This window comes from Rhinolophus ferrumequinum, chromosome 2 (assembly GCF_004115265.2).
Source record: "Rhinolophus ferrumequinum isolate MPI-CBG mRhiFer1 chromosome 2, mRhiFer1_v1.p, whole genome shotgun sequence".
NCBI lineage: Eukaryota > Metazoa > Chordata > Mammalia > Chiroptera > Rhinolophidae > Rhinolophus > Rhinolophus ferrumequinum.
The window spans coordinates 79,830,631-79,857,415 of record NC_046285.1 but is presented as its reverse complement, the minus strand read 5'-3'; the positions used below and the strand labels follow the sequence as shown (position 1 = coordinate 79,857,415).

The window sequence follows — 26,785 nt, the reverse complement described above, 5'->3', positions numbered from 1 at the left end:
CCAGAGCCTTCGGTTTTCAGATGAGAACACAGTCCAGGAAGTGGCTTTTTGGGCTTTGTACAGCTTTTGAAAGCATGTTCTTGAGTCTTAAGGTCATAGATTGTCAAAGTAGTAATTTGAGTAAAGCTTTAACAGCCTTTGAAGTTAAAGCTGTTCTGTCTTGGAAAGTTGGGATTATGCCTTTTACATTCGGCATAAGATTTCCATTTCATTTTATTTGCTACCTTGCAAAAGGAACTTTTACTTTGGGCTGTGTTTCCTTGCACATACTTAGGATTCCAGAACCTTCATCTAGGTGGTTGTGTAACAAGGCACTCCACACAGACTTCTGTCTCTCTGCGCTGTGTGGATTATTCAATAGGGAAGGGTAGAGTTTGGGTTGGGGATATGCTGCATATTGTTTTCTCTCTCTGAAGTTTCTTTCCTCTTTTCTTCATCCTGTATTTAAGAAACTCATGATCTAGTTCAGGCTTCTGCTTCATTCATCAAGCTTTCATGGGGCTACCTCCCAATGAGCAGGCCTCCAAAGTCCTGCACAGGTTATATGGCCTCTCTCTCTCCTGTATTCCAGGGACCAGGGCTGTGAGCTGCAGGGTGCATCTCCAGAATACTTTTCATTTGCACCCCTCGAACTTGGTGCTGAAATGTGAGCCTGAGAGATCATCAGTGGGGCCTTCCCTGCCACCTTTTCCTTCCCCTAACTGGGAAGGCTGAAGCCACACATGTGAGTGTGTTCGTGGACTTGAACTGAGGTAGCAAGCTGTCCTCCTGTTTGAATCTCAAATAGCAAAAATTAAGAATACTTATAAAAGTAGGTTTTTCTCTTCCCAAGCAACAGAGACATTGTTATAACATTAAAAATATATCACCAAATAAAATACTCTTAACACAAACTCGCACCATTACTTAAGATAGAGTTTCATATGGAAACTTGTCAAACATTTTGATTTCATTCCTCAGGCAAAAAGTACTTCTTTTTCTCTATCAGTAGTATAATGAAGATTGTGTGGTTATCAATAAGGGTTTTTGAGAAGATAGTTAGATATATTACGATAGCTTAAAAATAATATCCCTATTGAATTTCTTTTAATTGCTGGTTTAAATTCAGTCATGTTTTTATTGAAGACCATTATGTACTCAGAGCCATTTTATTAAGAAACAACAAAACAAATTACCTATAGCAATTGAAGGATATAGATAAGGAAATTTTATTTTATTGTTTATTTTCTTAATTTTTCCGGCATTAAATTCACTTTAAAAATTTACAGGCCTAGTTGTTTCTTTTTTATATATCCTATAATACTTGAAAGGCCCTGAGATATTTCAGAAATTGGCTTTTTTCCCCCAAAACACATATGGTCCAACTTGTATTTCCTTTGATTACAATCTGCAAGTCCAGAATTCTTTCTATTACTCGTAAGTACAATGGTTGGTTTCTAGGATCATATGTGCTGTATTGGGGGTGTCTATATATTCAAGTCATAGCACCGGTATACAGATGCATAAATACACAGACACACACAGCCTTACTTTCAAAAAAACTTGCAGGTTTTTTTTATTTAGTTTCATTTCCATGAAATGAATGATTTATACTGACTTTAATGAACTCTCCCCCTAAAAAAAAAAAAATTATAGGAATAATTATTTCACCTTATTTCTGTTTGACCTAAAAAAATCAGATTAAAGCCAAAAATCAGCGGGGAATCAAAAGTATTATAAAATAATATTTTTTTAAAGAACGAAGACCCTCCTTTTAGTTATAAAGTTGGCAAACACTTCAAAAACTCAGCACAGAAAACATCCTTTCAGGGTCAATATTCTGAATGGGTCGTTCTCCCTTTCGCATGTTAAAAAGTTCTAAACTGATCCTTAAGGCCTTTTTCTATAAGCAGCATCCAAGCAGCATCTAGGGGCGGGAAGGGTGATGCCGGAGGTTAGAAATGTTCAACTGCAACATTGATTTGTGCCTGTCTCTCTCCCTCTGCCTCGCTGGCCTTTTTCCCGTTTCTGAGGACTAGAATGTTTCCACATCAGTTAACTGCCTTCATAAAGCACCAGAAGGTCACACCAGCCCCAGACTGATCCTTTTCTTTGTGCTTATAATATAATTGGCTGATTGTGCCAGTGATGAGCGCGCCCCCTCCCCCAGCGCGGTCCTAGCTCCATGTTTGTTAGCCTCACTGCTGGTTTCCGAGGAGAGCAGCTCGCGGCGCGCTTCCCGGCACCAGCAGTGCCGCTGCGCAGGTTGATCAGCGAAACAGCATCCATTTTAATCTGCGGGGAGCCCCTGCCTTCCCAGGGCGTTCTCTCCGCCAGTGGATGCTCCGCGCCTTCCCTCCGCAGCCGTGCTGAGCAGTCCTGCTTTGGGGTCTGCGCCCTAGGATGCACTGAGATGGTACATCAGGAGAACTGTTCGTATCAGGTAAGATTTAAAGGCTGATTGTGAGGCCGGCATCCTTTGGGAGAGGAGGCCCTTCCTCTTCCAAAGCAGCAGGTTGCTTCTTTCCGGATTTTCAGGGGATTTTGCCATCCTCCACTCCTGGCCTTCATTGCATACAGTATCTGAATTGTAATTAGGTTTTCTGGGGACTAATGGGGCAGAAAACACTGCTTCCTTGGCCTTTAAAGCATATGTGAAATCCACTGAGGTGATCTGTGCTTTGCATATTCCGTATATCTGTTTAGAACTGTAATTGAATTTAGGGGGCTTCTGAGGAGGAAAATCGGGTGGAAATTTCACATAGATAGCATTGAAGAGTATGATATGTGCTTATCCCATGGGATGTGAGTTGCTTCACATCCAGTTTTTAGGATTGTCTTTAAGGAAATTATGGAAATGGGAAGTAATTGATGATCTTAGAATTTTTCAAAAATCAGCCAGCATTCACTTGACATTTAAAGTTGCACTTGTATATCTTTCCAAAGTTATTTTTACTAGTATATTGTTTTAAATGGTTGGTAAATAAGAATTAAGATACCAAGTGCATCAAAAACACTTGAAATAGAAAATTTTTAATAATACATATTCATCTATATGCTAATTTGCTATCTGGAGTTTTGAATTAAACACTTAGACGATTTCAAAAGACCGGTTCTAGAATGTTAATAACTCCTTCCTGCGACTTCAGCTGTCACTGTTGAGGCAGCATTGAAAATATCCTTATTGTAAACAGACAGCGAGAATGTTCTCCGAGAAATTGCTCTCTGCAGCAGCAGGCATAGCTGGTCCAAGTCCTGGATAGTTGACGTTGGGGTATTACTCAACTGACCGAGTTGAGAAGCTCTGAGAGACCAATTCTCTAACTTCACAATGCCTCTTCCTTGTGTGAGGTAGGTTACCCGAGACCAGCAGGTGTTTCTCATAAGGTCAGGTTTCACCCTGGTAAGTGTGTGCAGGCAGAATAGTACATTTCAGAAGACTTAAAGGCAATGGTTTCTCAGCTAAGTATAGTGTGCCTATGTAATATATTCATACGCTCTTTTCTCCGCTTAATAATTGGAATTTTGTAATTGTGGGCTTGTTTTATAATATTTCATTTTATAGTACCTTTAGGTCCATAGATCCTAAATATTGAAATTTGTGCTTCACAGAAATTCTTCCCAAGAGAAAGGGGTCAAGATGCCGAGGAAACAACTAAAACCTCACTTAACATGTAGTACAGAACTTGGAAGTGGAGAATGTCAAATATCTACGGAGAGCCTAACCTACTTCTGGTGTGGCTCCAGATCATTAAATGACTATAATAATTAAAATAATTTTTCTTCTCTCTCTTCAGAGAAACGAGGTACTTTAATTTGTGAAAGGCAAGCTACTATAAGATTATTCCCTATGTCTTTTCATTAGCTTGAACATGAAATCATTGTTTTTATAGGTCAAAAATTGGTCAAATATCAGCAATTTCATCTTGAGAGGAGGGATTTTTGTTAGCCTATTGCTTTTTCCAATGGAAGACAAATTGATTTTATATGAACTACAACATATAGCACTGTCATTGTGTGTTTAATAGTTTTAAAGTATTTGTGGCTTATTTCCACAATAAAAAGTGTATTAGGCACATAATAGTCCATAGCTTCTGCATCTCCATGGGGTTTTGTAGTAGAACTACCTTCCTCTGTATATTCTTTGAAAAGCTCTTCCTTTATACATAACTCAGCAAAAAGCAGAAACATTAACCTTGAAGCCAAGTCTCAATCCCACTAAGAAACCTTCGTTTTAGAACCCAGCTGGCACCAGACACTGGATTCAGAAATGGTGGTTTGGCTTGATGTTATCATGGTCACTAGTGTTTACCAACAGTTTGATGTTTTTCATAAACTTTCCCTTTTTTGGATGAGAGCATATTTTTTTATTTATTGTTAAGGGTGATAATGGAGTGGGTTAAAGCAACTTCCCTAGGTTAGCATTTTTAATGAGTAGATAGAATGTATTTTTAGGACTGATTGCTCCCATAAATGTATATCAACGTTTCTTAATGGACAGTCCAGGAATGGGGCTTCAGGGGCCATTTCCCCCAAAATGACGTGCTCATTGTGGTGCGTATGTCTCGATGTATATTATCATTACGGTTCTTATCATTGTCGTAATCGTCATTATAGCAATAACGGCCTCTTAACTGGTCTTGGTGCTCCTGCCTTTAGATGATCTTTTAAAACCCAAGTCAGAGCTTGTCACCCATCTCAAAATTCTCCTCAGAATAAAAGTGGACCCCTGTTTTCTCGTGGAGTCCTCTCCCACAATCCCCTTTTCCGTAACTCCCCTCCCACCACCTGGCCTGGCTCTGCCTTTGCCATCCTGTCCCTTCTACATGGCATGTGCTTCCCCCGCACAGGGTTGCCAGATTTAGCAAATAATCTACAGTGTCTGAGACAGGCTTATACTAAAAAATTATTCACCGTTTATCTGAAATTCAAATTCACTTGGGCATCCTTGTCTTTTCTGTCAGTAACCCCATGGCTTCCTGTCAATTTCTTTGGGTCTTTGCTCAAATGTCACTTTCTCGGGGAGGCCTTCTCTGGACTTACTATGACAACTTCCAGCTCCCCGGTTCTACTCCAGTATTTGTTACACTTCTCTCATTTATTTTTATACTTGGCATTCATTATCATCCATCAGAGTACATATTTTACTTATTTGTCTGTTTTCTGTCTCCTTCATTCCATGTAAACAACATGAGGGCGGGGACTTTCAAATTTGTATCCATCTGCTTTCCCAGTGCTTTGTGCTTAGAAGAATCCCTCAAGTAATATAGATGGCTATGCCTACTGTATATAAAACTGACTAAAAAAAAGGCATCGTAAACATACTACAGCATCATGATTTCTTATGTTTTGATAGCCAGTGGGGTGATTTTCAGTTGTACTCTGTCTCCCCACCCCTACCATTAACCTGCACCAGTTTCATTGTCTGTGGGTCAGATTATCCTTTTATTTCTTTGTTACTTTTCTCATCTGTGAAATGGGTTTTTTCCTAGTTAACATCCTGGGTTGAAAATTGGCAGATCCCCTGCCCAAGGTTACCTTTCTGCATAAACAAGGCTGTTATCAGTGAGAATGGTGAGGCAGCCCAGGAAAGCCATGTACCATTTCATATCCCAATTATTTGTTGCTAATATAGGGAACTATAATTGATTCTTGTATACTGCTTTCCCAAATGGATGACTGTTTTGAAAAAAGAGAGTTTCACCGCTACCAAGAGCCTGAAAACCTCTGTTGGAGATGTTTGCATGCACTGTGCTTTGAACAATTTAATCCAAGGAGGGATGATCCAAGAGAAATCCTCAGGACGAATTTTGTGTGTTTTTAAAGGTTCTCACGTTGTCATCCTCTTTGTGTACTTGACTCCCACCCAGGATTTACATTAGGGAAGAGGTTACTGAGGCATGTGTTGTCATTTTTATTTGTAGCCCTGTTAAAAGATAGAGCTATCGACCGCCATTTTCCAGTCTTGGGAGGAAGCCAGCCTCTTCAGGAAAGAATCTTGCCCACAGCTTCAGGCCTGGCAGCCTACAAGGGGCCAAATTCTTCTAAACAGCCTCTGATGGAAAGCTTTGAGATACTGTTAACTTGAAAGCACAAGTTTAGGTCAGAGGGTCCATTTTGCTTAAAAGTTCCCAAATATTTTCTCCTCTTTCCCAGCGCTTGTTTTTGGGGGGGACTAGTGTGTATATAAAAACAATGACATGCTTTCATCTCTTTCTTTCCGTCGCTCACATTCCCTTACGACCACCTCAGATACAGATCACACCCTCACATTCTTTGCCAACTGTGGAAATGGAGACTTGAAAGAAAAAAAGTAAAATGATACATGAATGACTCTCATCTCTTTTCTCCCTCGGGAGCCTAAAGAGACTCTTCTTCAGACACATACCTGGTCTTGAGGAAGCAAGGTCGCAATCTGCGATGCTTCCCCATTTCCGTAGACTAAACTCCACACCCCTCTGCATGGCCTTTAAAGCCTAACCAAGACCTATCTGCATCGCTGAGCAGAAACACTCCTCCCCCTAAATCCTGCACTCCTGCCCTCACATCGCCACCACTTCTTTTTCTTCGCTGCCTCAGTCTGGAATGTCTCCCTCTTTTACCACCTGCTCCTTACCTGTTGCAGGCTGATGCAGTTTTCAAGGCTTGACCTCCTTCAGGAAACTTTCCTCTCTCATCCCTCCGTCAAAAGTGCTCTTTGCCAGTGCACTTTGTTTTTCGCTGTTAGAACCTGTTTGCAGCTAGTGACGCGTAAGTCTGTCTTCTGCCCCCGTTAGACAACAGGCTTCTTGAAGACAAGGGCCTTGTTTTCATTTCCTGCCCTACACACAGAGTGTGTGTTCGATAAACGTTTGTTGGATTGAATTGCATTTTCTGCAGTTGGTGGTGGTCTGTGTTCCCAGGGTCAGGATTTCCCATCATAGTAACCAGAGAGAAGCCCAGATCTGTGCATTGCAGCAGGGACTTAATGGAGCTGACCCCAGCACTCCGTGAACCTGGCTTGTGAGCCTCTTGGCCAGGTGCCAGCATTTCCAACATCCCATGTGCCAAAATGGGGGACAAAGTACAAGGAACAAACTGAATGAGACACATCCCAGCCTTCCCCAAGACAATGCATTAAGAACATACCTCCGTACCTACTTCTCCTTCACCCATGCATTTTCCCAAGATGAACCTCATGGTCTATGCCCATGCGCTTTTCCAAGATACCTATGGTCCTTTGGGGCAAATACTCATACCCAATCCACCTTTCTTAATACATTGAATTTTGCAAAGTTTCAATAAATCTTTTTACCCTATGGAGGGATCATTTTACTGCCTCCTGAAACACCAGATTTTTCTTAGGCAAAATGTTTCAGCCCAATTGAAGTATCAGACATAAAATAAAAGATACCCTGTATTGGCCTCAAATGATAAAACTAGGGAGTATGTTGATTTAAGTAGTGCATCAAGATGTTTTGAAAATTGCTGGAGAAAGGAGTAAACAGCCTTCATGCTCAGATTGTAGTGTGTGACTTAATAGTTAACAAAGGAAAGGAAATATATTCTACCCTGTTGACACCAGGCCAAATGAGGACTCATGTCCCAGCCCCTTCTTCCTGTGAAGGAGAAAACAAGGTATCAAATTTGAGTTCATTTAAGATTCCACCCAATTTAAGGCCTGGTTTTGTCCACAGCAGGGAAAAATGTATTAACCTAATGGAAAAGGGAATTTCAAAGCATTTCAGTGAACTGTTTGATTTAGGCTTTTAAATATAAGTTCACTGAAACAGTTTTCTGTCTTATTGTATAGATTTTCTTAATGAGAAACATTTTCCCCCTATTAGTAGTGTTGAAGAATACTTTGTCTTCATTGTTTTGCCTGGTTATATTTGTGTTTTGCCTTGTTGAGATATGGTATGTTTTTCTGAGGAGGCAGTAACATAACTGTCACCTTAAAAAGAAAATAATTCTGGATGTAAATTTATCTGCACTTGTTTTTAGCCAAAAAAGATATCGAAAATCTAATTTATATGTTTTAAGACAAAGGGAGCAGAGCGGTAAGTCCCCAAATGAAAACAAACAAAAAAATCATCTCAACTGAACTCTGTTATAGGCTTGATCTGAAATAGAAATTTGGTACAAACACAAGCATTCCTATTTAAAGTAGCACTGGGGGCCTCAAACATCATGATTCAGACATGAAGTGATTTTAAGAAATAAAAATGCAACACGTATTTTAAGCCAAACATCTAGTGTTTTCTCTTGGAAAAGGGGTGGTGATGGGGATAAGAGAATGAGAACATCTCTTTGGTACATATCAGTGCATCCATGAGTTTTGGAGAGTAGAGACGCCCCATTCACACACACCCACACAGAAAACCTTGTGTAACTCATCACTTTCACATTCAGCAGCTCAGTAATAGAGCCCTATCCTATTATTTATTTCTGTCCTACATGCCAAGGGCAAATTTGAAATCTTGGTGTACGTAGCATTCCCCTCTGCACTATCTAGAAGCATCAGAAATTACCAAGCTTTATGAAATAAAACGTTCTTTGACAGAAGTGCGTGAATTCAGAAGAAGACCATCAGAAAGCCGACTGACAGGGTTGGAGAGCCATTAATGGGGAAAGAATGGTCACACTGAGAAATGTAATGAGGTGATTAATGCTGGTCGGAAGCCACCAAAGTGACCACAGCTGAGTTTCTCATACTCAGGTTTTCAGTTGGGCGGAGAGATTTATGTCTGTGGCCCTCAATCTTTTTGATCTGGGTAAATGTTTGGCACGCTGTCTACTCCCCACACTTCTACCTCCTCTACCCCACACTCCCAATGCCATTATTTCCTTTTTCCGTAGCATACACTGAAAAGTCAATTGAAAAATTGACTGCAAAATTTCATGGCATATCTAGCTGTCAGAATACCTTAATTGAAAAGTAAGGCACATTTAGATAAATTTTGCACAGAAGAAAAAAAATAATTTATTTGAGAAGAGATGATAACTGAAGGATGGGTCTGTACAGCACGTGGAATTTGGATGTGAAGGCTGCAGGGAAGGCAGGGGGGCGCCAAAGGGTTAATCTGGATGAACGAGAGTTTCTATCTTTGAAAATCTTTTGACGCTGCGTAAGTGATTTCCCAGTAATGTGGTCAGTGTTCTCAGAGTCAATAATTTCCACCAGTGCCCGATAATGATCATTTAAAAGCATTAGCTCCCATGGCCCATGCGCCTCGCCGTTTAGGTCATGGCTTGACAGGAAGCTGAAGCTCTCCATTCCAGTCCTTGAATTTCAGGGCAGAGGGGTGGGGTGGGGCAAGCAGAGGCCCTTTCAACCTCGGGGAGTGTGAGTGGCTGTGGGTACATTTGCTAAGGGAAAGCATTAGTATCTGGGCCCACATTAGGCTAGCACAGTTCATTTTAGAGAGAGCGGTGGTAGAGGAAGGAACCAGAGAAAATTCTCTGTAGGAAGCACATGACTGACTGTTACCGCCTCGTTTGCATAGCTACTGCAAAACCACCAAGCATTCATTACCTTGAGCTCATCTTCCAAAGTGGCGTTTTGTTCTGTTTTGTCCTTTCCGGTACTCATCTGGACCTTTTGGAAGTGAAATTAATCACAGTGTTGATCCCAAACATCTAAAGTCAGGATCTTGCCACCGGGCCTAGAAATACGATCTAAAATATAAGGACAATGGCTTATAATGAATTCTTTCAAGGTTTAGAGCTCTGCTTCTGACACGGAAGGTGCATTCAGAAATTCGAGAGCTCTTTTAAAACGGCATTTTCTGACTCAGTAGGTCTGGGGTAGGATCAGAGAGTTTTCTTTCCCGGTAAGCTCCCAGGTAATGTAGGTGCTGTTGTCAGAAGGATTTTGAGTCACTTTGAGTAGCGAAGCTCTAGAAAACATCAGAGATCATGATAGGAAAGTATCAGCTATTCTGAGCTGGTACAAGCCATCCAGATGGCGGTGGGATAGCTCCTTCTGGGAAGGGTCTGAGCTGAGTTTGTTTGTGTGCTGAGCACTTTAGGGAGGGTGCAAAGAAAATTCACCACCACTGGGAACCGCCCTGCAAGCTCTTACATCCGTGTTTCAGGAGATGGTCCATCACTTGTCTCTATATAGTGCTTAATGTATGTGTGTAGATGCATACATGTATATGTACAGTCAATATATTATTGCTATAAATTTGAATATGTATATACATTTGTATAGTTAATAATGAGAGTTTAGTCATTTTAACTGTATATTTAAGCCCACCCTACTAAAATTAAAGTAAAATATTAGTAATTAGGCTTACAGTTTTATGTATTTTACTAAGTCTTATAATCTCTAAATGTTTGTAGTTTCATTCATGGTAGGCTTGATTATAGATCGTTAAGTGGACTGCTGTGATCACTTCGGTAAAAGACTGAAAGTCATAAAATTCATGGTAGCACCCCCTCCTTCCAACCAGAGCAGACCCATTTTTAACTTTGAACATATGTGATTTCCACAGAAGATTGTGGTTGAAAAGCAGTAATATGAACCATTAATATTAATATTTCCTACTTTGGACAGCATTTAGAGAAACACTTTAAGCCACACATACATTTCTCCTTTGTTTATGTGTTTATTCAGCAGCCCTTCACTGTCCACTTAATGTGTGCAAAGCAGTGTCTAGATGCTGAAGGGAAAACAAGATGAATAAACACACATCCTCGCCCCGTTAGAAGAAGTCTTGAAAGCATAACAGCTATTGAAAAGAACCCTCAGTGGTGCTGAGAACACCATGGTGCACTGGAAAGGAAAATTCACTGGCCAGCGGGTTAGGTCCTGAGCGTCAGTGAAGGAGATTTTTCTTATTTTATTTCTTGAGGTCTTGGCAGGGGATGGTGGCAATACATGCTGGGTATTCCAGATGTGCAATTTATCTTGAGTATGTGATATTGTTATGAGCGCTGCCGGAATTCTATCTGTATTAAATCCTAACCTTTAAAAGCTGTGCTTGATTAGTGTGTGCAGTTGTTTCTTACTGAGGCAGCCAGTGGGAGACAGTCTCTCACACCCGTTTAGAGTGTGGGCCCCAGAAGCAGAGGGCCCAGGTTCAAATTCTAGCCTGACCATTGGCAAGCCGCCACGCTGCCGGCAAGTTGCTTAACCTCACTGAGCGCTCGCTCAGCTATAAAATGCAATTCACAATAGTAACTACTCCAAAGGGTTACTGTGAGGATTGAAGACCTGAGTAAGTGGCCCAGGTAAAGTGGCTGGCACATAGGAAACCCTCAGTAAGGGGTAGCTATTGTCATTATGCTAATATGTCATGTAGTAAGATGCATGCTTTCTTCACTTGAAGTAAACTCCTTTGGAAGGATTTAATATACACAGGATCCTTCACAGTAGAGAGACTTCATTTTAACCCCAAAGCCTTAACCTTGGAGAATTCTCCAGTGTTGAAAACACCCACACCGGGGGCAGCATAGCCTCCCACCCGTGGGAGGTGTTCTGGCTTCTTGCATGCAGATAGTGGGCGCGCCCCTGGAGGGTCCTGGAGTCTGGAGGAGAGTAAGACAATGCACATGTCTGCTAGGGAGAAGCCATGCCCAAATGCAAGCGTGGCTCAGGAAATACAATTTCTCATCATTCTCATCATACTCTCTAGAAAATGTGCAAGTCATTCTCTTGGGAACTGAGGTGGGGAGCTGAGGGTGGAGTTGAGGGAGGATTTGGAGTTGGGTTCCAGGGCTGTAGAGGAAAGTATTTGCTTTACAAAAGTAGGGGGCTACCATGAACTACAGTGAGACACAATTATGCCCCAAGTCTTCAACAAATTGAATTTAAAAAAAAAATTTGTGGAGAGAAATAGTAGACAAGAGCATGTGAGAATGTCAGCAGAGGGTCGGTCAGTAGGCAAAAGCCTATCTCGAATGGCATTTTTGCTTTAAACTCTGTTCTTCAGTGTTGAACTTGGTCAAGAATTCATATTGCAAAATGTATTGACTAGTCCATCTGCTGCTTTCTGTCTAGGCTTGTCAGTATGAGATGGTGGTGTCAAATGGAGCCTTGCCCTTTGAATTCTTCTTTGGCCCACCTCTCCTGCACTCAGTAACTTTATTTTTTTTTAAATAAACAGTGGGTCTATTTTTTAGCTATAGTAATTCGATAATGACGAGTGTGTTTGTGTGTGTACTTCTGTTACTCTGCTTCTTGCACCAAAACATCCTCCAGCTGTGGGTCTTTTCCTTTTCTGTATATAAAGCCAATAAACGAAACCAAAAGCCATGGGAAACGGGTAAAGAGAGCAGTCGAAAGGAACGTTCTCTTTTGTGGAAAAAGCCCGCCACTGGCTGAATTTTAAAGAAAAGTTGATGGATCTTTTTCTCTTGACTATATTTATAGAACAAAGCACTGAACCTGGGGCAAAGAAGGGTCCTTCTCTGTGTTATAAACAAATTTCATCCTTGTGCCGGGGCTTCTACCGGAAGATGAGACTTTTACATCTGATTGTAAGAAATAATTGGTTAAGGAAAAAAGAAAAAGAAAAAGTAAAAACATCTGTCTTACAGGTTAGCCTTTAAATTATACTGTTTTCATTTTGTCATGGGATACCCGGCTTTTAACTCCCTGGTGAAGTCTACAAGGCTGGGTTTCTGCATATCTATTTTTATCCCATACACTCTATCCCGGGTTCAGAGCAAGGTTGCTGGTTTCCTCTCATAACTCCTAGTTCCTATCCACACTCAGCCCTGAACTGGGGCGTTAAATCAGCTTTTCCTTGATTGTGAATAGGAAAGGTGCTGTGGAGAAGAATCCAGGCGGGATCATTCAGGGGAAGGTGACAGCAGGTGGTGGGCAGGCTGGACTTTCAACAAGCCGAGGTCAGTGCAGAGTAAGCCTCAAACAACCAGCAGCTGCCCCTGTGCCAGAGCACAGGACAGACCAGGGAGGCTGGGCAGGGCGGTGTCTCTGGGACGGACAGGACAAGCACACGCACAGTCGGGCAGACTCTGAGCTGGCTTTCCACATCAGCATGCGCAGTAACCAGGGTACTGAGCCATTGGCACAGCAGCCTCACAGAATCCATGGCAGGTTATTTCTTAAGTGAAATTCTAAAGAGTTGAAGGATGAATTTGGACAGTGATGGAATGGATGACATCATCAGTCAAGAATCCCCATTGGATATGGAGGGGAATTATAAAGAGGTAAGGGGGGAGAGTTCTTTTGTTTGTAAACAATTGGACCATTTTTCTAACTGGGAGAAAGATCACCCTTGAGAAGTGGCCAGATTCCATATTCAGTGGCCATTGCCATAATATATTCAGGAAAGCTAAATGCACAGAATTGAACACATTAAAATCTGGGAGAGTTCTTTCTGATTTTCTCCGCTTGTAGTCATTAATACACATGTTATTATTATTATGAAGTTGAAAAAAATTCTATTATATATTAGTTGCTAGTCAAGCTTTTTGTGTAAAGGAAGAATATTTTAAATTATTGACATGTTGACAGTTCGCCTGCAATAAAAACAAATCACTAGAATGTTTAACCTTTCTAAGTTTGACTTTTTTAACATGAAAAATAAGTTTTATTAAGAGAAGTGTGGGATTTTAAAACATTGATGAAGTATCAGCTAATTCTTTGCTTGCCTTTTGAAAGTTGGTAAATATATTTTTGGAATGTTTTATGTGGTAATTGTCTGGTAATAACAGGCCCAAGTAAAAATAGCTTTAGTTATATGGGTGAGGTCATGAAATTAAACTATAAGTACATGCTCGTGTCTCCACAGAAGGCTAAACACATACTATGTCCTTCTCTCTTACTATTTTCCATAAGTCAAATGTAGTTCACAACATAGCACAGGATGTAATAAAATAAGGTCCCTTCTGTCATGGACCTGGAAAGTAAAACTTCTTTTCCATCAGAGGCAAATATCAGTTAATACAGTAAAACCTGCTGCTAAATTTTTAATTGGATCAAATACGTCACTAATGTTTATTTTTCCCAGAGTGAGATACAGAAAGAAGCTTCTATCTTGATAGATCCTTGCACATAATAATGTAAAATATGGCAGTTTATATCTTATATGCATATTTGTGTGTAGTATGGGGGCTGTTTTAAGTATATGCTTTATTTCTTGGAGCAGTCCACAATAATTTATGGTCTTTCTCCAGAAGCTGAAACTAAATATGTAGAAGAGATTTAAATGACCTGCCATGTTACCCTGTGTGTTTTTTGTCCCTTGTGATCCCCTAGGAGGGAAAGAGTGCCCAAGGTGATAAGTGCACAGAATCCTGAAACCCTAACACGTGTCAGCTGTCCTCTCCTGTAGGCAGTAGGTATGCAAAGTAGGTGTGCAGTAGTTGGTTAGACATTGATGTAATTTACAAAGTGAGCTCCCCCCATTAATCTAGTACCCATCTGGCACTATACATAGTTATTACAATATTATTGACTATCTTCCTTTGCTGTATGTCTGAAACTACTATAAAATAATACTGAATGTCAACTGCAATTGAAAAATAAAATAAAATAAAAAAAAACCTTTATAATGAAAGTGTTAGATTCAATAGCAGTAGGTGATTATAATAACTTATTTTAGCAGTCTCATTATTAATAAAGAAAAGCTAACGGAGTAAATAAAATGATGCTTGGGACACTCAGCCATCAGTCAGCCACTTACCTAACCTAATTGAACAAGTGTAGAGTTCTCATCCTGCCTCTGTGTTTGGGGCCGAAAGACTGGTCACGGTTTTCTCTGTCAAACCATTTCTCAGATAGAAAAGTGTAGGTCAGTTTGGACTTAGAATTTGTAATGCCATCACAATAAAGTAATGGCCACTGTAGTTTTATACTACTTAGAAACTGAGAGAGAGCCCAAATGCCTGGAATGAGTGAGCGATGATATGTGGCAACTTGATACAGCACTGACCAAAGCCAGAAACAGGAAAGGCAAGGCTTGAGTAGCTTTCAAACATCAACAACAGCAACACTGAGTTGCATTGTGTAACCCGTTATCTAACTAAGGCAGTAGAATACCATATGTGATTTCAGGAGACAAAGTATCTGCTAGGTTAGTACAAAAGACCACAAGATGAAACGTGTAGAATGTCCAGAAGTCAGTATATATTGTTCTGACCCTAAACATGAGTGAGAGAGTTGTTCTCTTGTCATTTCAGCTTTTTAAATAGCTTTCTCAGGCAAAGTGCTTTCAAATTCATGCATATCATGGGTACTATAAAGGCTTCATTATGCTAAAAAAGAAAAAACTCTACTCCTAGTTTCATTAAGAACTTCTGGTGAAACAGGGCAAATATGCTTTCTTTAAAATACAAAGAACAGGAAAAGAATTGCCTAGTATGAAAAATCGCTTTTCCCAATTAGAATCTTCCTTTTCTAAGTTTTCTCCTCTAATGTTTTGTTTTTGCTATTTGGTTGACTAAGTAGAAAATTACATTACATGTCATAAAGCAGTGGTATGCAGGCTTTTTTACCTTGTACCCATTACTATAATGTTTATGAGCCCATACCTCTAACATACATATATTTTATTCATAAATTATATAGTACTGTAAAAATATGTATGTATAAAACATATACACAAATAGATATTCTTAAATGTTTAAAATGATAAGAAAAGTTTTAATAATTTCTTCTTTCATCTCCAGTCACTTTGAGGTCAACTGTGAAAAACAATTGGAAAGTTGGTATAGCCCTGCCTAGGTACAACAGAACTTCCTATACTAGTTGCACTAATAAATACCACATGGGTATAGGGCTTATTTTACAAGGTTGTTTTAAAGTCAGGCTAACATCCTTCAGAGGAAAGGTCCCTTTCCAATGTCTAGAATTAGATTCCACGCAGGCAAAGGAAGGAAAGGAGTGTGTTTCTGTTCCTTTTCCTTGGGGAAGGTCCTGATGGTAAGAAGGATGTCTCACTAAGGACCGCGGTTTATGCAGTCCTAGTACAGCCAGGACAGAAAACAGGTCTCGGTATTTAGGAAGGAAAAAAGCCTGCAGCTTGGCAGAATCCAAGGTGTGTATGTTCATTGCATCATTGTTCTGCCTGGCTCTGAGCAACCTCTAACTCCCTGGTAAACACCCACACAGCTGATTGTCTTCAGGACCGAGAGCACACAGCGTCCTGATTCCTTCAGCCATCACTCACCAAGAGCCCTCCTGTGTCCCTGGAATTGTGTGCAGGGCCAGGATCACAGAAGGGAGACGGGGAGTCCCGTCCAGGAGCTTACAGCCCTAATGGGGAAGCACGCAAACAAGTAAGCTAACGTGAACTTATTGCTGTCTGGAAGGATGTTCAGAAGGTATGGACCTAGAAACGTGCAGCCTGTGCCTCCGAGAGCCTGGAAAGACCCAAATACACTGATGGAGAGACAGAAAGGAAATTAAGAAAATGGAACATAGAAAGCAGCAGAACCCCGGCTCTCACTTTGTCCCACAGCAGAGCAAACACAGGGAAGCCGGTCCGGCCGTCTGTTCCGCGGCTGCTCCTCTCAGAGTAGGGAGCTGTGGACAGGCCGTGTGTGGTCCGGGATGGGAAATGGCTTGCCTTGCTTTGTTCCTCTGAGGTGCTGTCTCTAGTGTGCATCCAATTATGGTGAAAGATTAGGGAGGAGCCCGTGAAAAAATTAAAAGGCTGGAAGGAACAATATTTAAAGTGAAGCCACAGCTGCGCCTCATGTTTTTTTTAAAAGGTGAATGGAAATGACTGCTTGAGATAAACTGCAATAAACAGGAACACAGAATGCCAGCTGCCATTCCAGACAAGAGCTCTGCCCTCCCCACTCAATTACTGAGGAAAAGCAGCCGTCGACCTCCATTAACCCTCATGTCTTCCTGTCTATAAGGGCTGAATGCGCTGGAAGAACTCTGTTAAGTTACTGAACCCTGGAGCCTAGCCCCACCTCGGCCACCTGGGGACAACCTCCTCCTTTCTGAGCCAGGGTCTCCTTTTCTTTCAAGGGAGCAGTTGGCATGGTTGGTCTTAGAAATGATGAATATGAAGCCTCGAGGCTTCTACTTCAGGGTTCTGTCCATCGTATCACCCTGTTGGCACACCTCAGTTAGCCAGCGTGGCCAGGGAATGGATTGTGTGAAGTAAATAGATTTTCTGGATATATGGTACGTGAATTATATCTCAGTATAAAAATAAACCATACACATACTGTGTGTGTGTGTGTGTGTGTGTGTGTGTGTGTTTTAACTGACGTATAATTCATATACCATCATATAAGATACTATATACATAATTCACATACCATAAAATTCACCATTTCAGATTGTACACTTAGATGGTTTTTAGTACATTTATAAAGTTGTGCAAACCACTACTAATTCCAGAACATTTTCATCACCCCCAAAAAGAAACCATGTGTCCATTAACACTTATTCCTAATTCTCCCCTCCCCTCCCAACCGTGAATCTACTTTCTATCTTTATGGATTTTGCTGCTCTGGACATGTGTGGCTCTCTTTAGTCCCTTTCTGCACTCTTCTCACCAGCTTACCCCACACCCCTTCCTTTAATGTTAACAGCTACTATTTAATAAGTCTCTCTCTGGGCTGGGCACTGTGCCAAGTACTTTCTATATAGTATTTCATTTAATCCTTAGAACAGCCTAAAAGAGATATTATTATCCTTTTTTTCAGGGGGAAAACAAAAACAGCAACTGGGGCTTAAAGTGTTTCTGTAACTTGCACCAGAGTAAGTGACAGAGTCAAGATGTTGACTTGGGTCTTCTTGACCCCGATATCCCTGCCCCAGCCTCCTGCTCTTCCTTCTTATTGCACACTTGTGTCCAGCTCTCCCAGATCCCGAGTCCACCCTGACGTGGGAGGTTGAGGACACTAGCTCCCTGGCAGTTGATTGAGATTGGGCTGTTTCATAACCACGCAGTAGGTATTTTAGACTGTTGTGTTCTGACAGTGATACTGAATGACGGCGATGGTTTTACCAACCTCTAAAATGGCACCTGTTAAAAATAGAGTCCCCAGATAACCATGTCTTGTGTTAAAAAGTAGTCTCTGTAGGCAATCATTTGAGAACCAGAAAGAGCTCAAGAGGCTCCCAGCAGTTCGTTTTGGACATGCCGCTCGTAAAGGAGGAAAACTTTAGTTTTCAGCTGCATTCCTTTAGGATTTAATGTTGAAACACTTCCACAACAGTAGGCATCTTTGTGATTAGCGGCTTGGGCTCCTTTATCGTCACCAAAGTTGCCATTCAGCCCGTAAGTGGCTGCTGAACTTCAACCTTTGGTGTTTGTTCAATACCTTTGCTCAGGTCTTTAACAATTAAGAGTATTCAAGTGTGAAGGACTCTGCACAGTAGCACTTCTATCTGCCTGCTTCTGTTTATATCTCCTCCCCGTAGCATGAGAAGGAATGCAGTCACGTCAAAACCACCCTCAGGATTAAATAGTAATTATAAACAAATGTCTGTGCTCCGGACTGGCATCCCAATACTTTTGATAACGGCCAATTCTCAAGTAACACAGGTCCTAGAATCCTTCCCCTTGGGTGCCTGTCCTGGACACTGGTCCAACGCCAGTCCTCCCATGAGCACTTACACTGAGCTGAGCAAGCCAAACCCAGGTCTCAACCGTGCCCAGCACTTCGGCCTGACATCTAATCCAGAGGACTTGTTTGAGCAGATCAGTGCAAGGATGCAAAGAGATTTCAACAGCATTTCAGTAAACCGTTCTGGACTGTTTAGTGTAAGTGTCTGAAATGGAAAACGTCAGAAATACAAACTGAAAAGAAAGTGTCCAGACATAATATTCATTTAGTGATACAACGGGAAGAGAGTCTAGGTTATTTAACTAATAGTTCCACGAATAATTGGAAAAGCTCTTCCCAGGATATAAAATAAGATGCAAAAAAAACTTGAAATAACCAGCACAGTGCAAGTATTTATGTATTTGACATTCAAGAGCGTATGATTCATTTTCTTATAAAATGCTGTTTTTATATTTTGATCTTGTAACAAGCCCATGGTTGTTTCAGTGAGAAAATTAGAAAGTACTGTCCGTATGTTTGGGTTTTATTTTTATTTTTATTTTAGAGAAAAATGAAGACAATGTCCCTAAGGAAAAAATATCAATAAGCTCTGTACTTCTGGTTCCTAATGTTTAAAAGCCTTAGACTCCTCCACCCCCAGAATGCCGCCGCCTCTGAGTATTCGTGTAAAGCTGCCTTTCTTACAAGTGGAGAAGAGAAATAAAAGTGACTATCGTTTCCATAAAGGAAGAGTACTTTTCCACAGGGAGCTCCAGAATCCCAGCTGCATTGCCTGGTGGATGCGGCTCACGGTAATGCCAGCTATCACCAGGCAGTAGATTGCACTGAAGCAAGGGGATCATTCATTGCTTCAAAACAGGCCTCCTGGCAAGGGCCTGGCAGAAGCCAGATGGCTACAAATGAAATCCACCTGGATGCGGAGTCTGAACATTCCACATGGAACAGATTTGTGCACAATTAAAGAAGAACCAACTCTGTTTCCTCTGGCTGCTTGATCTGTTCAATTGTTCGATGGTTCTCAAAGTGTCTGAACCAGCAGCATCTGGAAACTTGTTCCGCATGCACTCTCAGCCCCACCCTACATCTTCTGAATCAGAAAAAGTCTAGGGGTTTTACAAGCCCGCCGGTGATTCTCATGCATAAGCAAGTTTGAGAACTACTGGTTTAAAGCTATTAGGTTGGTGCAAAAGTAATTGCGGTTTAAAAGGTTAAAAATAATTGCAAAAACCGCACTTACTTTTGCCCCAGCCTAATATTTGTGACAGAAAGAGGGCCGTTTTGTGTGTGTGCCCACCTGTGCAATTCTCCACGGGGCACACCTGCATCACAGCAACTTCCTGGCTTCCTGACTTCCCTTATGGGCTGTGGGGGACCAGGGTATTCATCAGCGTCTGGAATAATGCAGCCCCAGTCCTTTGGAAGTTTTCCCTCCCTGGAGCATTGCTTTTCTTTTTCCCATTGGTGGAAAGTGTTGCCCCAGGTGACTTATATGCACCCTGAAGTGTGAGAAGCACTGACCAGGTAACAGTTCAGCAATGCAGAAAGCAGCATGCTAGAAGTGGTATCTTCCAAGATTAGTAGTGAATTGAGTACTGAGACAGTTAACATTATAAAACAAGCACATCCAATAGCCAGTAAAAGCAAGCAACAAGTGGAGCTGGGAGGGCAGGGAAGATCAACCCAGGGAAGAGATGGAAGACAGGAAATTGGGGGAAAGAGTTTCCTTTCTCCTACTCCCCTTTTTCACAGCCTAGCCGTATCCTGCCCGGGCCCACATCACTGCTGCCCCAGACTTACTCCTGCCTTTATTCCCGCAGCACCACTGGGCCATTTGCATGAATTGCGTCCCCTGATTCTCTAGGCTGAGCTTCTTTCAATATCTTCCTCCTTTGGGAAGTTTAAGGAACCCCTTCCTCTTGGTCAGACAGGCCCTTTCCGGCTCCATGGCTTTCATCATCTGTGCAGGAGACAGAAGGAAGCAGCTTGTTGGCAGTGTCCTGAGCACCAGCTGCCTTTAGGTTTAGGTGTAGTAGGATGTTATTTCCCGAAGTGTATTCCTGAGAACCCTAAGGGCCCCCCAGGTGTCCCCACAAAAATAGTTTGTCAATTAAATAAATTTTAGAAATGCAGATGTGGGGGAGGAACAAATGTCCCTCTATGCTCAGGGTTCTTCGGGCTTGTCTAATAATCAAATAGACATGAGACAGATTAACAAGAGAAAATAACCAAATTTAATACATACGTAGGTATGGGAACCCTGCATACATGAGAGAGTCGGAGACCTTACATGCACAGGAGGTTCAGGGATAGGAAGGGGGATTGAGGTATGTAAGACATCCTGAGCTAGGGATGGTGATACACCTTGTTGGCTTCAAAGGGTCATGGCAGGATGATTAAGAGCAGACAGTTAGTAAATAGAACTTTGCCCTGCCCTATAGGCAGGTCAAAAGAAGTGTAGTTTTGAGTCATCTCTGAGCATCTCTTATTAAGAGCCATGCTCCTTATGCAAGTTCTTCTAGCTAGCTAAAGGAAGGGGCAGAAGTTTCTCTTGAGCCTGAAGCTAACATTGCCTTTCGCTCAAAGTAATCTACATACCACGGATGCACATCTTGGGGTGACTCATTCTGAACCCAGAACATATAGTGTTCCACTTACAAATGTATATGCAGGTTCGCATGTGAAAGACTAGGTGGCCCCTGCTTCAGAGACCTAAGAGACCATGATATGCTAAGGAAGGTGAACTGGCCAGAGGGACGAGGACAGGACTAGGGGAGGGGACGTGGGCGCAGTATCAGTGTGTAAGGGACAGGTACGATCGCTGCATCCTGAAGAAATTATGCAAAGGACTTGAGGACATACTAGATTTGGAGATGGATGATACCTACCCAAGCAGAACCTTTTGCCTTTAATTTCTTTACCAAACACCCTCTTGTTCTTGCCAAATTTGGGGAATTGCAGCTGAAGAGTGACACGTTGGGAAAGGCTGAGATCGGGGTTGGAGCCTAAAAGTGCTCGGCGGTCTATGCTCTGAGATCGTGGCTTGTATGGGGCCCTCAGAAGCCATTGTGGGCCTTATCTACCCGGGCACAGGGGGTGGCAGTAGGGAATTCAGTGACAGGCGAGGACAAAAACTGCCTGTGGCTAGACAATAGTAAGTTTCTACGCACATTTTGCTCTCATCTTGGTCTTGAATAGCTTTTTTCTCTCATAGTGAAGAGCCACTGTGCCTCAGTGACCCTTTTGCTTTTTACTAACAAGAACAATTTTACATGTTTTATGAGGGTGTTTCCCAAGGCCATTTTAGGAGTGGACAGCGCTCCGCTTGTCATAAAGGCAGCCAAACAGTGTAGTTTTGAGTCAGCCTCTCCCTTTTCCTGTACACTTCCCTCTTCCTCACCCTGGGGCATCTTTGGGCTTTGGGGGATTGGAGGACCTAATTGCCCTGCACGTATAATTCCTTAGAGAACAAAAGAGCTTTGAAACTGCACAAACATATACACACATTTCAACCAAAAGGAAATTAGGTTCCAGTTGTTGAATTCTTCGAGAAAAACTATTTTACTAATCAGTTGAATCCTAATTACTTGAAATGTTAGGAATCGCATTTGTTCCAAAGGGAAGATTGAGCAGTGGTGTCAAGGAAAGCGGCTTTGATGAGTAGATACTTGCATTGTAAATATTTGTGGTTATGATTAGGCCTCGGTGTATGCTTTGCAGTCCAGTGTTTTCTCCTGTTCTGAGAAAGCAGCACATGCATCTCAGTAGAAGTATGAATAGATCCCAAACTCTTTAAGTCTCACATTATCCCCTCAGCGTGGTGTCCAGCGTCTGGACACCTTACTGGTCAGTGTGGAAGAGTGGCATGGAGGAGCAGAAAGATCTAGCCCCAGAAAGATGGGCTTGAATCCTGGCCCTTCCCTATCAATAGAGTAACCTTCTATCACCCTCCATTTCCTCACCTTCTTTCCCTCTGGCCTGGAAGGGGCTGTCCAAGCACCAAGCCATCTAAGACAGGACAGAGGAAGCAAGCTATTGACTTAACTACGTAACGCTGAGGCTTAAAACTCAACAGACCCAATAGCCTTAATATAAAATTTTCAAAATTCTCAGACCTTTACAGAAAAATAAGTAAAGCTAGGAGTAAATAATTCAGAGAAAAGCAAGTACAGTAACAAAACAAAACAAAACAAAATTTAAATATTTATTCTCACTGCTAATCAGAAATTAAAATAAAAAGACCACATTTTGCCTATCAAATTAAAAATGACAGCGTTTTTTGAAAGTGAAGATCCTCAGTGTTAGCCGGATACTGGGAAAGTTGCACCCTTTTACTTTACGTTGCTGGTGGGCATGTAAATTGGAACAGCTTTCTCTAGAGCAGTGTGACAGAATGTGTCAAGAGCCTCAACAAATGTTCACACCCAGCTGATCTGGTAATTCCACTTCCAGGAATTTATCCTGAGGAAATAATCAGACATGTGGACAGGGATTTATGTAAAAATGCTAACTTCTATGTTATTCTTAATTGGATACAGCCCAGTGACTAACAATAGAAGGTAACTCCATAAGATAGTGTGATATACAGCCATTAAAAATTGTCTTTAAAGAAGTTTAAATGGTATGAGGGAAATTATCAAAATAATAATGAATACTATGATCTTAATTTTATTTAAAAAAAAATAAAGATAAACACATAGAAGGTTAAAAAAAAAAACTAAAAGAAATATACCAAAATGTTAGCAATCATCTGTGTCTCAGTGGTGGCATTATGGGTGATATTTACATTCTTTATACTTTTCTCAATTCGGTCAATAGTATCCAGAGGGGGGAAAGATTGTATATTGTAAAATAGTCCTCTTTAAACTGTTAATGAAGTATTCATGTATAAAGAATTATCAGTAAACAGGAATGTTTTAAGACCTCCAATATCTATAGCTCTAGCATAACAAGTAAATCAGGAAAGGCAGACATGGGATCAAGGTTGTGTTCGCACATACACACCAAGCATAGGTGTTTTCTTTAAATAAAACCGCCTCCAGACACCAGGCTGATGTTGGACACCAATGTGTTGTTGGACATTCGTCATCGACACTTGTGTTGTTATCTACTGATTTTATATTTGGTATTCAATTCCACTCCACAGTTTGTTGACAGTAGAGGACATTCAGTGAGATCCTCTTTTATATGGATGGAGAAATAGGGTCACTGACCACATGCAACCAGCATGGGGATTTTGAAATGAATTTATTTTAAGCAAATATGTCAAGTGATGTGGTTCTGTTTTGGCGACCATCACAAGTACCAGCCCTGCATGTTTGGAAAGGTGGGTCGGAAAGGTGGGTTTGGAAACATTAATTTCCTTAATGTTTGGAAATTAAGGATCCCAGCAGTACAGTTACACTTGGTTAAAAGCATTCTTGCTTCATGGTTACTTTCTCAAGGCTCAGTGCTGGCCTAGTCCAGTAAACAATAGGAAATCAGCATTACATCTATAACTGTATGAAAGCAGTCTTTCACTTTGTGGCTGTATCACAAACTAAATTAGGGTTCCCAGACCCAATTCCAGTATGAGTGGGGGAGTTCCCCCCACACCAACAAACAATTCTCAGACACCAGCAGCATGTCCAAGAATTCAACTCAATTCTGATGCTGTCTGCCCAGAGATAGCATCAGATTCCACAGGTTAAGGGTTCTGTCCTACAAGACTGCCCCTGCACCCCACCACACGTACACTTCAGATGTCAGTGGCAAGCCCAGGCTCCTCTCACCAGCCGGCTGTAGAGTGAAGGTTCCAGTGAACCCTTCAACTCAAGTCCAGGTTGTTGACCGACAGGCTATAAATCAAAGAGTGTGTGTGTGTATGTGTGTGTGTGTGTGTGTGTGTGTGAGAGAGAGAGAGAGAGAGAGAGAGAGAGAGAGAGAGAGAGGGGTTGGGTTCAGTTAACTTACTAAAATGGCGCACAGAACTCAGAGAAATGTGTAACTTACTAGATCACTGGTTTGTCGTGAAAGGATATGACTCAGGAACAGCCAGATGAAGGGAGGCATAGGGCAAAGTATGTGGGATGGGACACAGAGCTTCAGTGCCCCCTCCAGGTGTGCCATTCTCCCCACATTTCCACATGTTCACAAACCCGGAAACTCCCAATCCTGCCCTCTTGGGTTTTGATGGAGGCTTCAGTACGTAGCCATGATGGATTAACTCATTGGCCATTGGTGGTTGATTCAACCTCCCGCCCCTGTCCCTTCCCCGGAGGTGGGGGGCAGAACTGAAAATTCCAACCCTCTAATCACAGGATTGGTTCTCCTGACAACCACACCCATCCTTAGGTGCTTTCAATCACTGCATTCACACAACAATAGACATCTGTATTGCTCTCCTAACTTAGGAAATTCCAAGGGTTTTAGGAGCTGTGAGTTGGGAACTGTGAACAGAGGCCACATATATGTGAGAAATACATTTTGGTCATCTGAATGACCAAATATATATTTCTTATAAATCACAATCTCTCTCTCTTTCTCTCTCTCTCTCTCTCTCTCTCTCTCTCTCTCTCTCTCTCTCTCTCTCACACACACACACACACACATACACTAGCTCCTAGTATGACAGTTCTATTAGTATATGCCAAAATGGGGGGATATCTAGATGATAGATAGACAGAACATAAATGATAGATACAGATAGATATAGATATAATTGCTAAGTGTGAAAGTTGAAAGAATGTTTATAGTGTCCAAAGATTTTAAAATGTCAGAGAAAAGGAGACTAGAGATGAACTCTCCTTGAACTAGAAGTTCTCAATCTATTAAAATTCAATATCTGGTGCTAGAGCCTGGGAATGTGTATTTTACACTTGGTCTTAGCCAAAGGCTGCGAAGTGATGGAAATGTGTGCTGCTCTGTCATGTATTTTATTCTGTGCTGTCCAATACGGTATCCACTAGCCACCTGTGGCAGTGGCGCTCATGAAATGCAGCTAGTATGATGAAATTTTATTTTTATTAATTTTTAATTTGAATGTCAATAGCTACATATAACTAGTAACTACCATGTTAGAGCACCCTTCACCAATAGTATACTGCCCTTCACTTGGGGATGAAATGAAGCCATTTTTCAGCCCGCCCTTCTGACAGGTTGTGCCTTTTGTCACTCTGACACAGTGATGCTCAGATCATGGCTCAGAGCTTTCACTATGACTTCTGGGTATTGGTGGCAGCACACGTGGCTCCAGAACCTACTACTGACAGATCGAGGGGCCATCATGCCTTCCATAGTTGCTCCCAGTCACCTGAGCTGGGTTTTGTAACATCATTTGCTCAGCATCGTCTTTAATGCCCTGCTCAGAACATAAAACGGTGTTTCCACAAGCTTTTACCACCCCACAAAACAAAAGGCCAAAATCTCATCCTCACCCCAGGATTTCTAACTTCTGTTTGTTTTCGTAGTTGTTGTATTTTTAACTAACGAAATCATTTCTAATCTTCTCTCCTGTTGTTTAAAGGTTTAAAAGTTCAGCTTGGTGAGTTTTTATGGGACTTTTATGGGAAGCCAAGTGTTGTAAACATATCCAAATTATCTCAGCGGTGTAGTGTACCCAATCTTTTCCGATGCACCCTGACCTGACTTCCCTTCAAGATGTGAAACAGATGGGTTCAATTAGAATTCTCCAGCAATTTCAGGCCATACGTTAGGGTTTCTCATATTCTAAACCTGGTGAGATCAGTGTAACTCTTGAACAGAAACAATAGTTCCCATCCAGACTCTATGCTGGGTGGCAGCAGGCGTTGTGTCTGTCTGTCCAGGACTCTGTTCCGGCATCATAGTGTGGCACCTGCCATCTCTTAGAGGTGCGGTGCATGTCGGTTGAATGAATTCATGTTCTTGCTATAGAGAAAGGGGGCTGAAGGGATGATACAAGGATGAGAGAAAAGAGGATCCAGGAAAGGCCACGTTTGGGATAAAAGCACTTCGATTTAGAAGTGCTTACCCTCCACAGCTTTACTCTGTCATATCTAGCAGGTAAGAAGAAGAAGGATTACAGCGCCAAGTAATCTGCTCCCATCCCGGTGAAGATCATTTTTTACCACAGTGGTGATTTCCTAGACTGACGATCGTAAAGGGCTCTGCAGAATTGAAATTGCTTGCAGAGGTGGAACCAGGAGAGACGGGCTGAATTTCAGCTCTTAATAATTCAAATGCTTTTGTGCTGTGGCTTGCTTATTTATTTGTCGTCTAATGTTACAGCTCTAAGAAACTTTGCAGTTAGACTGCCTATGGTTGTGATGTCCCGGTCCACTTATCGGCATTTTTTATTTTC

At 41.6% G+C, this 26,785-nt stretch overlaps 1 protein-coding gene across 9 annotated transcripts in view; it reads left to right on the top strand.

Moving 5' to 3' along the window:
* SCHIP1 (schwannomin interacting protein 1) overlaps positions 1–26,785 on the top strand; it is a 669,020-nt gene that overhangs the window by 614,470 nt on the left and 27,765 nt on the right. The window contains exon 1 of one of the 9 annotated variants that reach the window (XM_033133909.1): positions 2,071–2,422. The exons of 7 other annotated variants lie outside the window; for them this stretch is intronic. In XM_033133909.1, coding sequence (XP_032989800.1) covers positions 2,165–2,422 — 258 coding nt within the window. In that variant the 5' untranslated portion in view covers positions 2,071–2,164. Of the gene's footprint in view, positions 1–2,070; positions 2,423–12,923; positions 13,141–26,785 lie in introns of those variants that run through there. One more of the 9 variants, XM_033133917.1, reaches the window with a different exon arrangement.